The sequence below is a fragment of the Seriola aureovittata genome, chromosome 23, assembly GCF_021018895.1.
Source record: "Seriola aureovittata isolate HTS-2021-v1 ecotype China chromosome 23, ASM2101889v1, whole genome shotgun sequence".
Lineage (NCBI taxonomy): Eukaryota > Metazoa > Chordata > Actinopteri > Carangiformes > Carangidae > Seriola > Seriola aureovittata.
Window position 1 is genome coordinate 1794425 of NC_079386.1, and position 16982 is coordinate 1811406.

The 16982-nt window shown below is 42.6% G+C and overlaps 1 protein-coding gene across 2 annotated transcripts in view; it reads left to right on the top strand.

Moving 5' to 3' along the window:
* The window catches only part of mta2 (metastasis associated 1 family, member 2), a 38634-nt gene that overhangs the window by 18154 nt on the left and 3498 nt on the right, over nucleotides 1-16982 (top strand). Inside the window, exons 3-17 of one of the 2 annotated variants that reach the window (XM_056369168.1) lie at nucleotides 447-540; nucleotides 8595-8712; nucleotides 10059-10122; nucleotides 10252-10369; nucleotides 10499-10601; nucleotides 11218-11317; nucleotides 13342-13530; nucleotides 13621-13695; nucleotides 13790-13848; nucleotides 13944-14044; nucleotides 15455-15594; nucleotides 15681-15909; nucleotides 16014-16103; nucleotides 16186-16304; nucleotides 16475-16617. In XM_056369168.1, coding sequence (XP_056225143.1) covers nucleotides 447-540; nucleotides 8595-8712; nucleotides 10059-10122; nucleotides 10252-10369; nucleotides 10499-10601; nucleotides 11218-11317; nucleotides 13342-13530; nucleotides 13621-13695; nucleotides 13790-13848; nucleotides 13944-14044; nucleotides 15455-15594; nucleotides 15681-15909; nucleotides 16014-16103; nucleotides 16186-16304; nucleotides 16475-16617 — 1742 coding nt within the window. The remainder of the gene's footprint in view (nucleotides 1-446; nucleotides 541-8594; nucleotides 8713-10058; nucleotides 10123-10251; nucleotides 10370-10498; nucleotides 10602-11217; nucleotides 11318-13341; nucleotides 13531-13620; nucleotides 13696-13789; nucleotides 13849-13943; nucleotides 14045-15454; nucleotides 15595-15680; nucleotides 15910-16013; nucleotides 16104-16185; nucleotides 16305-16474; nucleotides 16618-16982) is intronic. The other variant, XM_056369169.1, reaches the window with a different exon arrangement.

The window sequence follows — 16982 nt, forward strand, 5'->3', positions numbered from 1 at the left end:
CACACAGTGTGCTAACACCTCCATAATATGGTCTCTTTAACTACAATGTTACAGTAACTGAAAGAAATGGTTGACAAAACTACGAAAATAAGAGTTGTAGTACAGCCCAACCCCTAACCGGTACAAACTATCTATTGAGATTAGTGATTGGTTAGGCAGACACTATCGGTTTTACTTGCAATATATTTTGGCTGGCACAAATAATATGAACTGATGAAATCTGGTAAGCAAACTGAAAATGGAATCAGTATGAATTGTAAATGATTAGTATGGAATGTAAATAACATTGGACCTTAATTTGTAACTTTCCAATACCTCTGAATAACCGTTCGTGTGAGCAGTGAATTTAACCATGTCAGGGTAGCAAAAGCTCAGAATTTTGGCAGGAAGGTAACCCAGTGCTTCATTATGATGCTAACCTGTAACCACTGACTCTATACTTACAGACAGCCAATGGGAATGTGGAGGCAAAGGTGGTGTGTCTGTTCAGGAGGCGAGACATCTCGGGGAACCTCAACACTCTGGCTGACAGCAATGCAAGTGAGTAGCAACCACAGATTCAAAGCTCCTTTCAGCACCACTCTTGTTTTTGACTGTGTAGAGCAGGTATGGTATGGCTCACTGCCTGTAATGAACCTGTTCCTCATTGTGTTTCACATAAAAGCCTCAAAGCACCTCTTAAGCTTTATGCTGTAAAATGCACCAAGGCCTATTTCAGGGTTAATGTAAAACCATCACTTTTGTTTAAGGCTCAATGCTAAAAGCTAGTTTGTGTAAAGGGACCGTCTGTCTTCATTTGCTCATTACCACCATGTTAGGTAATAAATTGTATTCATAATGTCTTTATATAAATCAATATGTATTGATAAAAGGCCACTTTAAAGTGGTTATAACTATTATTTGATCTCAAATTCACACAAACTCTGTCTGGAATAACTTTATTCTCCAGTGTGAACATGTTGTATTGATTCCTGAGTTTCTAAACTTGATGGTTTGTCACTTTTGCTTAAACCATAATCATTATTTATTGTCAGATACACATATTCATTAGTAATTTGTCAGACAAGTTATTATATTATTTTTTTAGAAAACTAAAACAACTCTATGCGTTCATGGCTTGGTTAAAGTGTTGTAATCTTGTTGGGGCAACAAAACCTTAAAAAATATGTGTGTGTGAATAGGGGGTATTTTTTTTTAATACCCCCTATTCACACACACAGACTTTACAGACATAGCAGACATGACAGGGTGCCATTCATTGTGAACTAAACTTGCTGGCTCTGTCCACCACTACTGAAAGACTCGAAAGGCGCCCAGTGGTGTGACTGTGGAAAGTCAAACTTTATGCGGAACCTGGTGACATCCCATTAATCTTGTTTTGAAGCACAGAGTTGATTTTTAGTCCAACTCAACGACATGAAAGAAAGTGAAAGAAAATGGTGACGATCACTGCGGTCAACAGCTTCCCACTTCTCTGTGATAGAGAATCTTAGTGAGCTTTAACTGAAATGTACTTCTGGGACTTTAAGAAGAAAAACAATGCATGGAATTGCGTCACTAGGGAAATGAACAGCTTTGCTGTACACCAGTACAACAGGAAAACAGAACTGCCAAATCACAGCTGAGCACAACCCTCCAGATTGCAGCCATCCTTGTACTGTGACCTTGAAGTAATTACTGTATACGACCAAATAATGATGGCGGTACAACAATGGCTCTAATGTCAATTGGCTCCTCCCTGCAAGTGAAATTTACAGTGTCCGAATAAACTGACTAACATAACTAACGTAAATTCCATGACCCAAGTTGTTCTGTGCAAGCCGCTGGGGAATGGACTTTGACACAACACTGCTGTCTGTACTAAGCCAAAGATTATTTATAGGGTAAAGAAGAATCACTCTGTAACACCACTGTACAATCAGAATGGACTTAGTGTTTCTGTAGCTCCAACAACCAAAACAGTCTTCTCTAGTAAAACCCATCTGTTGATTGCATCACATAAATTTCAGCAATTTCCCGCTATATGCAGTATTTTTCATAATATTAAAAATATATATTGCAGTCTTACACAGTCTCCCTGCTGCTGAGTCCAACCCTCATTTCACTTCTTACTGCACATTGTACCTTGGCATGTGACAAATAAACCTAGAACTGCTGTTTAGTGGCAGCATTTCTTACACATGAGACATAAAATACAATAATATAATTATATATTAAAAAGAAGCGCCTGAAACATAAAATGCAATCATATAATTATCTAAAAACCTCAAACTTAGAATACAATAAAATAAAATGTGTATTCATGTGATGTTGGAGTTAAATCTGTTGGCCGTTGTCTCGTCAGTGTACTCAACCAAAGATCATCTGTGAAGAAGCGCCACTCTATAACTATACAGAGTGTCAGTCCACTCAGGCAGTGTATCATCAGTTTCAGGAGTCAGAATCTCCCAATAAAACTTCAATTTATATCATATTAATATGTTTAGCTCATAAACTGGAACATTCTGCATATGAGCCTCCAGTATTTGGATCAAGAATCTTGTGAAAAATAAGGTGTGCAAAGTCAGTAGTCTACAGCTGTTATTTCAATGTGTCAGACACATTTAATCAATATTTAATTTATTCTGCTCAGCTCATTTTAAGCATGTGGGAGGTTTCGCCTCAGGTTTTACTGTCTGACACTGGTGAATCTGGTTTGGTTGGTAAAATGATCACTCATGCCACTTTGGAGAGACAAAATAATTATAATAATAATGATGATGATGAATAAATAAATACAAATTATTATTATTATTTCCAATATTCTTAATCAGTAATATGGTCTCAGTATGTGGTTCCTGCCCCACCCTACCCTGATCAGCCTGAGCCCAGTCTGTGTCTTGTGTGTGATCAGAGAGCCAAGGAAGTGGGAGGGTGGAGGTAGTAGTGGGGTGGTGCTAATGGCATGCAGACTACTGAAGCCTGATCACATTTAATCATTACCCCCACCCAACACCATAACCAGCTCTCCCTCCCTCCTCCTGGGCTGCAGTGCTTCAGACAAAGACATCTACACACACACTCTCTCACACACACACACACACACACACACACACACACACACACACACACACACACACACACACACCTCAAAATGGATGCTTTTTGCTGCTTTGATGCTGCTTTTTCAGCTGTAGCCAGCTATATACACGGATGCTTAGTGTCTGTTCTCTGGTAATGTGTAGACAAGTCAGAGATTAGACTAAATACAGTGGTGGTAATTTCATAATATGTTGTCATTGTGTCTGCTAGCAGCCCTGACGTGTCCTGTTAGAGGCTTCTATTCTTTTAAAGAGACTGAGCACTCCCTTTAGATTCACTTCTTTGCTGTATCCAGCTACTGAACACATTTTGAATCTAATTAATAATATTTATTTTTTTTTAATTACACAGTTTATCATTTGTCCACTGCTATGCCTAATTAACTATATTACCTGAAGGTAACCAACATAGGGTTATCCAACTAAAAAGTTGAATCCGTCTCAACTTTGGCCACAATACAGTTCAACTAGCTAGTGCGATCAAACACATGCAAACTCACGTTTCTGGTAGATTATAGTGTGAATGGTATAATTCTGCTGTTTATTAAAATAACTGCCTCCATGATACCTTCTCAGAATTTTAAAATCCTTTCTTATAATATTATAAACCACAGTCTCAGTGTTGTAGTATGTGTTAAGCCTTCACACTTATGGATCTATTGCTGAATAGTGCAAAATAAACTAATAAAGCTATTAGCTATAATAAGCTAATGTAAATGAGGTGTTTGAATTCAGGGCTGTTTCAAAGTATTAGCACATATTTTGGATTTTGCAAAAAATAATATGTTATCTTTGATATCCTTTAAACGATATAGTAATATTTACAATTGGGCTGATATTTGATAATATTGAATATCGTGATGTTTCAAGCCATTTATTTTTCATAATATTGCGTTTTGCACAGTCTGCCCTGCTGAACTGTTGTTTAGTGGCAGCATCGATTATACCTCAAACATAAAATACAATTATATACTTGTATATCATTAAAAAAAACTATTGAAATATAAAAACACATCCAAGCTTCACAATATCATGTTAAGTTCCATTAATTTATGCACCAAAATTACTAATTTGCAAATTTAGTAGAGCAACAATCCTTGGATTTAAATAATTCATTTTGCGAGCATGATTTTTCATGCGCTCAGATTACCTTTTTTTTTCCCCCACTATGACACCTGCAGAGCCCCGTAGAAGAGCTGACTGTAAAACTCGTCAGATGCCTCTAGTCTGTACATTATAACTGCGCTGTAACTGCAGTCTGTGGTCTGTCAGAGAGTGACATTTCACAGTCTGTTTATGTTACATCACACTGTGGCCTGCTGGGGAGGAACTTGGGAGAAACCTGTCTCAGTGTGGTAGATTGACTGTAACCTGAAATAAAGCTAAAGCTAACTCAAGTCAGACTATATACATTTATTTATTATGAAACAGCGTATCTTGTAAATAAGCCTGATTTACTGAAGTAATCCTGGTTTAAATGCAGTTGTGCTTTATGAAACACTCCTCAGGTCTACTCTCCATAGGTCTGTCTCAGAACATTATGATCCTTAGTCAGTGATGAAGAAGTGAACAGGCGCCTCTCTCTTTCTGCTGCTGCTCATTTGTACTAAACCTCACTTTATCTGCCTCTTTTTTTTTTTCCCATCTCTGCTCCCCTCCTCTTCCTTCTCCTTCTACACTCACATCAATTCTTTGTGCAGAACAAAAGGCCCTTGATCTGTCCCTGAGGGCCACAGCATACAACGGGTTAATTCTGACTTGCCTTGTGTCTTTGTCAGAGCGAATAAAGTGTGTATGTCGGTGTGTGTGTGTGTGTGTGTGTGTGTGTGTGTGTTTGTCTGTACAAGGAGTGTGTTACTGTTTTGCTGTGTGCGCTTTAAGTGCCTGTCGCTTCTTCTGTGTATATGTGGTTTCTTCTTTTGTGCGTGCGTGCGTGCATGTGTGTGTGTGGAGGGAGTTGGGGATACATGTTTGGGGGGATGGGCGCCTCAGGTTTGGTACACAGGGTTTCCGACTTTGTCTGGCAGGGACCAGCTGGACAGGAGGAGGAGGGGGGAGGGGGGTTGAGAGGTTAACAGAAAAGGGGTGTGGCTAAAGGTACCGTCCCTCGCGCTCGCTATCTCTCTCTCTCTCTCTCTCTCTCTCTCTCTTTCTGTGTCTCTCCCTCTCACTCTCATGCCCTCACTGACAGGGTTTCCTGTGGCTGAGTGCAGGGGCGGAGTCCACAGAGATGGAGTGATATAGTCCCTCCCCTCCAGCTTGCAACAAATTACTCACCCGCCTGAAATTGGGAATGCGGAATCTAGTGGACGACCACACATACACACATATGCACGCACACACATACACACACACTCTCTCTCACACACAAACATAGCCATAGCTGCCTATGGCTTAATTTTTTCACATTTCTTACTGGCTGGAAACATGGTGTCACATGGTAATGTGAGACAGTCGCATTGTTTTACAGTAAGTCCATTAATAACCGAGTTGGTGGTTCTTTGCATTGTAGGTCACGTACACAGTCTAAAATCATAAGTCAGGAACTTAGACCACGGATCACCGAGGACCAATATTCTCTCTGCCCTGATAAACTGATGACCTTTGAACTCTGAACAGAGGATTAACAAAATATTAACTGCAGCTCCCTTATTCATTCGTAGTCGGTTCTCTTAATTTTTCTTACTGTCAACAACAAGCAAACTACAAACTTTTGTAATAAAGAAACATGTCACCCAGTGTAACTGTGTTGCTCATTGATATGTTTTTACTAGCTTTAGGACAAAAGTGGAGCTCTATGGCTCAGAAAGATCAGGTTTTGTATCCAGGATACATTCAGTGTTGTTTTGGTCTTTGCATGGGAAATTGCATGCTGACATTGAAAAAAAAAAAAAATAGTGAAAATCTCTTCTGTTATCCTTTAACTTTAAACCCGATGATTTCTTTTGGCATTTCTTTATTTCTACAGTGACAGTAGAGATGGACAGTAAAGTCAAGGGAGAAAGAGAGAGTAAGGGAATGACATGAACAGTATTCTGGCACCGTGCTGGATCTCCAGCGTAACGCTGTGAGAGAAAAAATGAAAAATGAAAAGTCAGTACACCTGGGAATTTGTTGTGAATGTGGTATATCATGTTCGAGGTGAACAGAGTTCACTTACAAATTGTATGAGAGGGACCCAGCTCTCGCTCTCAACCTAACCAGACACAGAACCTAACCAACTTTACTAGCCAATCAGAAGCAGAGCGGGGCGGGTCTTGGCAACACTCGCAGTGTAGGATCCAGCGGACACGGTCATCAATGACTGACCGTGTCTGTAATCATAAAATACGTGTGTGCACGTTTATTGCTGAACATGATCTGTCCTTCACAATTTCTTTGTTTGCAACTGAAAAAGAATGAAGAAATAAGTGATTGTGGCCTTTCTGATTATTTCACTTTAAACTCCAGTTTACCAGTTCTTTAAGCACTTCAATGCTACTGTATTTTATATCTTCAATATTTCTTGTTATTATCTGTTTTTCAGAAGGAGACACTTAAACGTTGCTATAGTATTGCAGTATTGTACAGTTGTCTTTTACATTGCCCATACTTTTATAGAGAATAGAGGAAAATGGTGCAAAGCACTTATTGTATCACAACATTTCAGGCTCAGGCTTTAAGCCCTGCATGTAGCATAGGTTCTGGGCCAGACTCAAACCCAGGCCACTGCGGACTCAGCATTAGCTCATGGTACGCACTCTACCGGGTGAGGTACCTGCCTCTGCCCTATCCTTTAACTTAGGGCTGGGCAATATGGCCTAAAAGTAATATTATACTATAGTAGTATGTATTTTTTAGGTTATATCGTGAAACACAGGATATATCGCAATCATTTGAAATCTACTCTGTAGAACTTCATAAATACATAATTTGACCCTTTGATACATAAAGAGACACACTGTCATGCTTTGTGTGATCTAGAGATTCAGCATCTCGCCTGTTTTTCACTCGTGACGAGCCGCTCCCAGCAAAAAACAGACAGGGAAACATTTGTTGATAGTCATACTGATATGATACCAGCAACATTATATATAACTGACACCTTTCACTAGCTTATAGTTTCAATGTCTGGACTTAATGTGACAATGACACAGACATGAAAAAATATATCACTTTATATTTCTAAATATATATATAAAGTTTACATATATATAACTTATTTTTAACCATTTTAGCAACTGCATGGAAAGACAGGAGACATTTTATTTCATTTGATATTTTAACCAAAGGGCAGGATTTTACCGGTTCTCTCTCTCTCTCTCTCTCTCTCTCTCTTTTGCTCTCGCTCTGTGTGTGTGTGTGTGTGTGTGTGTGTGTGTGTGTGTGTGTGTGTGTGTGTGTGTGTGTCTTGCTCTGAACAAGAGTAAATAAAAGTCAAGGCAAGAAACACAGAGCTGCAGTAGCAGCGGTGCAGCTGCCGCGTGATGCAGACGGTGTGTTCCGATGCTCTTTCTTTTCTGAACCAATTCGTCTGCCTTTCCACACAAGGATACACTGGCTTTGGCGCTTAACTTTTTTTGCTTTTCAGTTCCCTCCACTCCACATACAAACACACACACACCTCCTCTCCAATTGACATTGACACCGGGGTCTTTTTTGTCAAACTCACTTGCAGACACGTGAATGATGTGTGTGTACAAACATGCAGAGAGTTTTCTGGATGACTTTTGACACAATGCAGCGCAGCGTCATCTGCATTGTCCAGTCACACATATGTCAACACACAGTCCTTCCACATTTTTCAACTAGCTGGGAGTTAGGGGCGGAGTCAGGCACTGCCAAGATGTGGAGGGGGAGCAGCTCACTCCGAGCTTCAAAACCGCTCTTCAGAGGCTGCGTCCATCTTTATTTACAGTCTGTGGGTGGCACAGTACAAGACTGTTTGTGGGTTGTTGGTCTGTTAGAAAATAATACCCTGTTCAAACTGCCACAGTGACACTGGTACAGCCCATGTTAGTGGTCTATCTGAAAGGGTCAATATGCAACAGCTGACCCTCCATGGATACGCTCCTCTTCATTAGGGTTAGATATGTTGTCAGATCATGTCCAACTTACAACTGACACCCAGTGTGAAAACTGTCTGTACAATTGAGTCCATCACGGATAAAATGCTTCTTGTACACACACATCCTCCACATGTCTGCTGTACGACAGGGGTATAAGTGAGTATGGCCAAAAAAAGAGCCGTGTGTCAATGTGTGGAAACATGACCACACCAGATGTTTTCACTCAGGCTAGCTCCTACAGATGTGAACACATCAGTTGTGTAGGCTAATGTAAACCTGCTGTAGGCGCTAAGGGTCCAGTGGTCAGCGGGGTGGGGGAATCATATGAGCAAAAAGTGGCAAAAAAAATCAAATACGCTGTGACCCACAATTACGGGTTTATTTAATAGCTTTGTTCAAACCTTCTGCATAAACCACCACCATCAATGTGTGTGTTTCTGATGCAATGATGTGTTTGTGTTTGTAGGAGAATTCGAGGAGGAGTCGAAGCAGCCGGTCCTGGCTGAACAACAGAAACACCAGCTCAAACACAGAGAACTCTTCCTGTCTCGACAGTTCGAATCTCTTCCTGCGACTCACATACGGTACGTGTCCACAGGACAGGACAGACCTGAACCCAGACACCTGCCACACACAGTCAGAGCTGAACTGCTCAGTCAGTGACCCTCACTGCCGCCATGAAGGCAGTGATGTTCTGCACAGGTCGTCACGTTTATTTCCTTTTTAGGAGGTGTTGTCCCTCGTCTTCAGCTGTTGATGATTCCACAGTGGGGGGTCAGACTTTGGACTGGACTAGACTCTGTCATGTAATAACATTTAGAGATGTTCTGATAGAATTTTTTCTTATTGATACCAAAATAATTTAAATCTGTTATAGCTTCCTACTGCAGCTGTCATATGCTGAGACTCTCCAACTTATTTCTCCGACTGTCTCTAATCTCGTCTAGTCTCGTCTCACAGACTCCGTCACCTTGACTCCAGTAAAACCATTAACACAAACCAAAGCTGTACCAGCACTGAGGCTCCATGTTACTCTCATTATTGTTTTCAGATTCATGATCAAGTTATTAGTATGTGATCTGAATAACAGATGAATCATCATATTTTTTTTTTAAATTTGAAAGAATTCTTTTTATTATTTACTTACTCTGTGTTTTCAAAGTCAGACTTTATTCAGTCACATCAAATCAACATTGTGGGCATTTTTTCCCCCTTAGCTTTCCATGAATTGGTAAATCAGGGACATAAAACATGACATATTTTGGGCCTCATGAAAAATGCTCTCAGGGATGCTCTAATTAAAAGTCCAAAAGTTCCCTCACTCTTAATTAAGCTTCAAACACATTAATGGCTGTGTTCAAAGATGGCGACTTAAGTCAGCTGCTTGAGTTCAGGCTGAGCAGAACATTCAGATTATTGAAATGAGAAAGTTTCCACAGTTGTCTTGTGTTGAACTGTGTGTCTGCTCATTCTACATGATGGAAATGTACAGTCATTTAAGTGTGTGTGTGTGTGTGTGTGTGTGTGTGTGTGAGACCCATCCCCTGCCTTTAATCTAAAACAATATTGAGATATTTCAAATTTTCTGCTGAAAATGTTTCAGGAAAAAACAAAGATATATTAAACTACCACAGTTTTCAAAGTTTTTTTTCACTTTTAAGGTTGCAGCTTGTGGCAACATTATAGCACTTGAATTTTTAAATTTTTAAACTAATGATTTGCTAGTAGTGAGCAGAAATGTTAGGCCTATGTGTACCATGGATGATGTACAACCACATTGAAGAAAAATGTGGCCCTAATACTCCGTCATAGTATGTGTGACAATGTGTTATGAAATATCTTTGTCCACCTTCTGAAAATGTGGACAGCCTCTGTAATAGTCTCAATCCTGGACGTCCTGGTCTCTGACTGCTCCTCATTGTCTCCTCAGGGGGAAATGTAATGTCACCCTCCTCAATGAAACAGACGTCTTGGCGGGCTACCTGGAGAAGGAGGTGAGACGCCATCTGTTCATCCTTCATCAGTGAATCACTCTGGGCGCCATTTATTCTCTGTTTGTACTCTTTTACTGTACAAAGAGAAATACTTTGTTATTGATCTTTGTTGTTGTATGTTCTGTCTAGGACTGTTTCTTCTACTCGCTGGTGTTCGACCCGGTCCAGAAGACCTTGCTGGCGGACCAGGGCGAGATCCGTGTGGGCTCCAAGTACCAGGCAGAGATCCCCGACAAGCTAGCTGAGGGTGAGCAGGAGAAAAAGAGAGAAAGCAAACAAATGTTTCCTGAGTTCAGTCATTACTTCCTCCCATAAAAAAACAGAGACAGTACAGAGTTCAGTAGGTGATTTTGAAACCGGTTTCTCCTTGTCTCAGGTGAATCAGATAACCGGGTCCACGAGAAGCTGGAGACCAAGGTGTGGGACCCCAACAACCAGCTCAAAGACCCTCAGATCGACCAGTTTCTTGTGGTGGCAAGGTAACGCCTCCCTGCCATCTGTCACCCAGCTGCATCCTCATCATCTCTAGATCCAGTTGCCATGACGACGTCTGACTCAGCTGTCAGCAGGGCAGCTTTTCTAGAGAAAACGCATGAATTAACAAGTTTGATCATCTCTCATGGCAAAATAAAAAAATTATCATGGTTCATATGACGTCAGGTGTCAGGAGGTGGAGCGGGTCATCCACCAATCGGAGGGCAGTGGTTCCATTCCCACCTCCTCCAGTCCACATGTCCAGGTGTCAGCAAAAAGTCAGTTACTAATTTCATACAGAGGTCTGCCCTGGACATAATGATCATAATGATCAGATTCAAGTTCAGTACAGGGTATATAACATTAATCACATTACCACAGATACATTTGAATATTTAGTATTAATAGTTTTTGATGGTGCAGCATGTTTGTCTATAGGAAGTTTGTTTTTGGCCAGAATCATCCTGCTGCACAGAAATTGGTCATTTAACAAAACACTCCACCTAGTGGTGATTTAAAGAACCCTCAATAACACTGTACACATCACCATAGAAACAGTAGTTATGTTGTAGCTGTAGTTCAAACAGGTCAGTGATGGTGACCAGTGTGTGTTTGTTTCAGAGCTGTGGGGACGTTTGCTCGGGCCCTGGACTGCAGCAGCTCCATCCGTCAGCCCAGTCTCCACATGAGTGCAGCCGCAGCCTCCAGAGACATCACACTGGTGAGACTACTGACTGCCTGTGTGTGTGTGTGTGTGTGTGTGTGTTTGCGCGTGTGTGTGTGTGTTCCATTTTCCATACTATATTACAAGAACCTTCTTGTATCATTTCTTGATAGTTAACAACAGTAAATAACATTTCTCGTATAAAAACTGTCAGATTAGTTCACCATCAACATTAGTACATGATGTAGAGTTAAATGAAGGATTACAAACAGCAGGGGTGTCTCTGTGCTTCAGGTTCATGCTTTGTTAATTTGCTGCACAGAATTAGATTAATTGTCAATTTCATAATATCACATCCTGAATTATTAGTTAATCTGATGCCCAGGGCCGAGCAACATGAAAAACAAAATACAACTACAACCTGAAACGTTCAGTTGTATCAGGTTGAAAACCTGCAGAGTGAAATGTTGACGGTCGGAGAGCTCTGACCTTGTGTTGCTTATTTTGTTATTTTGACAGTTTCTATCAGGACCATGTTTTTTTTACTGGTATAAAGAACATGTCATGGAGTGATGGTACATGGTATGCTACAATTTGTTGCTGAGGTGTTTGTCTGACAGATGGTCTGGTTGGTGGTGGTTGAGATTGAGACTTTAGGGAATAAACTTGGTTTCCATCTTTATTGACACAGATTTTCAGATTACTTTATAACATACATTTTTTCTGCTGTAAATGAGGTGGAGGTGTTTATCCGTGCTTGTGAGCTGAGCCTTCAACTGGCTCAAATAAACACATTTACCAGCTACATACTTTAGTTCTAGGGAATCCTGATGAGTTTTCCCAAAGGACATTAAACTGTAACAGTTTAGATGTCACCTTGTGCATTTTTCACAACATGAATTATTATGTTTCACCTGCCTGCAATGATCAGGTGACGTCTGTCCTCAGGTTCTCCTCCTCGTGAACTCACCTTTAAGTCATCACTGATTGGCATGTGAACATTTATTTAGAAACCTTTTTAACAAACTGGGACGAACAAAAAAACTATTCAACAATAATTCAGTGTTTGACCGGTGATGAAATATCACAAGAACTGAGAGATGATCTTTGGAGGAAATTCCTTGAGGATAATTGTGGCTCTTTCCTTCCTCTTCAGCAGTTTTGGCAGCAGCTTTCCTGGTGCACTGTGCTGATTACGACACAGTGCCGCCACATGGCGTGACGCTGTAACTGCAGTTACAGATGACAGAGATCCACTCTTAGAAAATAGTCTTTTCCATGAAGACACCTGTCAGAGTTTGTGGAGAACTAGAGGCAGCAGCTTCATCATTCTCTGTGCTGGAAAAAGCCTGTGTTTGTAGCCCTGTCCTGTTTGGGACGAACTCATCTGCTGTGTCTTATATCAGGACTTTAAGAAGACAAAGTGTCTCATCACTGTCCTCTGACTCTGACTCTCCACAGCTCGTTCAGGCTGTCTGTGCTGACATGATGAAGTTTCCTCAGTGGGAGTCCTCCTATCTCCTCTGTCCTCTCTACTCTGTCCTTTCTGAACTTTTTGACTTCTGACACAAAAACCACATCATGCTGTTTATTTGTCCGACTCCTCCAGTCCTGCCTTTTTCAGGATGTCTGTTCTATAAAATTAGAAACTTTGTGTCAATGCAGTGACTGTGACCGCCAACATCAAAGTTTCTCAGTTTTTTCAAGGACTTTTTGTAACATGATCAGTGTTTATATTTATATTACCCCGCCCTGTAAAGGGACTCTGATGTGATCTGGTTTTCAGATTAGTTCGTGGTGTTATATTTAAATCAAGATGCCTCAAACTGACACAGGAAACCTTGTAGAGCTTTTTTTACTGACGAGGCCCAACACTGACAGGCCCCTCCCTCTACACAGGAGTGGTATATTACTGTATGTGGAGCTGGGTGGTCATGTGGCTCCTTCCTGTGTGGGTGAAATCAAATGACAAACCTCTAACGCTAACATCACGTCCCTCTGTGGTGGTGATGATGATGATGATGATGATGTTGATGATGAAGAAGCTCTAACGTTTGTTTGCACCTGCTCTCTGCCGCCAGTTCCACGCTATGGACACGTTGCAGAAGAACAACTATGACCTGGCCAAGGCCATGTCCACCCTGGTCCCTCAGGGGGGTCCCGTGCTGTGCCGTGACGAGATGGAGGAGTGGAGCGCCTCGGAGGCCATGCTATTCGAAGAGGCTCTAGAGAAATACGGCAAAGACTTCAACGACATTCGCCAAGACTTCGTAAGTTACTACTGCTGATGTCAGATTCTCACATTTTAAACTCTGCTGTAAACTGTAGTGTAACTGTAGACATCCTGTTTACTCCCTCAGTTACCCTGGAAGTCTCTAGCCAGCGTGGTCCAGTTCTACTACATGTGGAAGACCACCGACCGCTACATCCAACAGGTAGAAGAACCACAGCCTCAAACCACCATAAAGCATTTAGACTGTCTGTTTGTCTCGAGTTCCTGATGAAGCCAAAATGTTTTCTTTCTGTCAGAAACGACTAAAAGCAGCAGAGGCAGACAGCAAACTGAAGCAGGTGTACATCCCCACCTAGTGAGTATCACTGTCAGCTGCTGCACCAGATACCTGCGCTCAGTTAGAGCTGCTCTCATAATGACTCTGTCTGTTCCCCTCCCCTCCCTCACCAGCACCAAACCCAACCCCAACCAGATCATGGTTCCTGGCAGTAAGCCTGGGATGAACGGGGCAGCAGGTTTTCAGAAAGGACTGAGCTGTGAGAGCTGCCACAGTAAGTATACACACACACACACACACACACACACACACACACACACAGTCTCACACATATACATGCATGCAAACACACACTCACTCACACATATGCTCACACAGGCGCGCACACACGCACTCACACATATACACACATGCACATACTCACACATACGCATGCATGCGCACACTCTCATACATATACGTGCACACACTCACGCACACACACGCACGCTCACACACACTTGCACGCACTCACACATATGCACACACACACTCACATATGCACACACACACACACACAGTCTCACACATATACACGCACGCAAACACACACTCACTCACACATATGCTCACACAGGTGCGCACACACTCACACAGATACACACACACTCACACAAATACACACGCTCACACGCATGCACGCACGCACTCACACATATGCATGCAGGCACACACACGTGCACACTCTCATACATATACATGCACTCACACACACGCATGCGCGCACTCACACATATGCACACACACACTCACACATACATACACACACACTCACACATATGCATGCATGCACACACACTCTTTCATACATATACATGCACACACACACTCACGCACACAATCACTCACACATATACGCACACTCACACACACTCACACAAACACACACATATACACACAGGAAAAACACCAGAACTGCATCATCAAAATCTTTCTAAATAAAAAACTAGTTCTATTTAACTTTGCAAATCGCCACAAACTGATGTAAACGAAGCTCAGATATAAAACAAAGTGACTGACTGAATCACAGGTGTGATCAGGTGATCTGAGACACTGCCATCTGTGAGGAAACAGTTCTGATCCTGAGCTGCTTTTATTGTTACTTTTATATTTTTATTTTTATTGGCTGTCACATGTCAGAGATTTGAAAGATTATAAGTTCAGGTTTTGATCAAATAAGGTGCAGGATAATTCCTGTGGTAAAACTAAAGCCCCTTTTCCACTGGTGCAAAAAAGAATATCAGTGTCAGAGCCAATTAGAGGCAGAGTAGAGGCGGGTGGGAATAAAATAACACGACACACACAGAGGTACCTGCTAATTGTCAGGTCCACCGGTGCGAGCAATGAAAACGTCGCACTCTGGAGCCCTGGCAGTGAAGCACATGTTAACAACTGTCACCTATAGAAAGACATTGCTTGTTGTGCTCATTGTGCTGTTGTGACTGTAACTGTATGAGAGTATATATATATATATATATCATCATGTTCGCTGTTCAGTAGTTACTTCCTCTCTGTGCCGACCGCAGATTGAAGCTGCAGACTTCACCGTGTCACTTCAGATACTAATGCAGTGTAAAAGACAAAGTGTCATCAGTCTGTTCATCAGTCCAGTTTCTGCCTCTGAACACACTTTCCCTTTCACCAGCGGCCCAGTCTCCTCAGTGGTACGCCTGGGGGCCTCCCAACATGCAGTGCAGACTGTGCGCCTCCTGCTGGATCTACTGGAAGAAGTATGGAGGCCTGAAGACCCCCACACAGCTGGAGGGCGCTGCCAGAGGAGGCTCAGTAAGTCTCGTCTCTTACAGTCAGACCTGGCCTTACATCTTGTTTTATATCAGTTAAAAGCAGTGTCCTCCGTCCCCTCTGACCAGGAGTCAGGCCCCCGCGGTCACATGACACGCCAGGAGGTGCAGGGCATGTCGCCGTTCACTCGCAATGAGGGGCGAGCGAAGCTGCTGGCCAAAAACCGTCAGACGTTCATCCTGCAGACCACCAAGCTGACCCGCATCGCCCGGCGGGTCTGTGAGGACATCCTGCAGCCTCGCCGTGCGGCACGACGACCCTACGCCTCCATCAACGCCAACGCCGTCAAGGCCGAGTGTATGTACACACACCCCCACAGAGCTCTCAGCTGTGTTTCGAATAATGTAGTGACTGTAAATGACACAGACCAGGTGTGTGACAGGACGTGTGTGTTTCCTCAGGTATGATCCGTCTGCCCAAAGCCACAAAAACTCCTCTGAAGAGCAAAGTGGTGCCTCGACAGTCACTGGCCGCCATCGTGAAGGATTTAGGTGAGAACACGTCATGTGACCATCACTGCTCTCCACAAACTGCTTCTTCTTCCTCTGATCATCTTCTGTTGTGTCCCTGCAGCCATCTCTGCTCCTCTGAAACTGAAGGCATCCAGAGGACCCCCAACCCCCATCAACAGGAACCAGGCCAGCCAGCCCCGAGTGGGCCAGAGCCTGCTGGGAAAGAGAGGCTTTGACAGCGTCAGTACTCCGCACACACACACACACACACACACACACACACACACACACACACAGTACACAGAAATGTTAAATTTGATGTGTCTTCTCTCCTCTCATGAGGCTGCACTCTCTCTCTCCCTCTCTGGCCTTTGAGTGATTAACTGTCTTGGTGTTTTATTGACTCACAGGCTTCAGGGGTGCCCTACCCAGCCAATGGGAGGCCGTACACCTCAGGTATGAGAACCACTTCCCAGTCGGTCATCAAGCGGCAGAAGGTGAGCCAGGGGGAGGCTCCCAACCCCGTGGTGTTTGTGGCTACGAAGGACACCAGGTACGTCTCACTGTCTCGTTCTTGAAGCAACAGATGCAGGTGAAAAGAAAGAAAGCAGGTCCAGATCATCAGTTATAATAACATTGTATTCACCAAATTCATTGCTGCCACCTGTGAAAACAGTAGTCTGAGCCACCTGTTTGAAAGCTGCTTCTGACCTGGTCCGGGGTCAACAGCTGGTCAGCTATCATCCAAACAGTTCACTTCATAAAAACTAATCAGCTGAAATAAACTCATCACTGTTTGAGCTCATATCCCAGATGCATAAAACTCAGTGTAGATTCATGACTGAAACTACGTGTCGCACAAAACCAGAAACATACACACACATTCTTTTCAGCAGGATTATAAAGCCATGTGTGCGC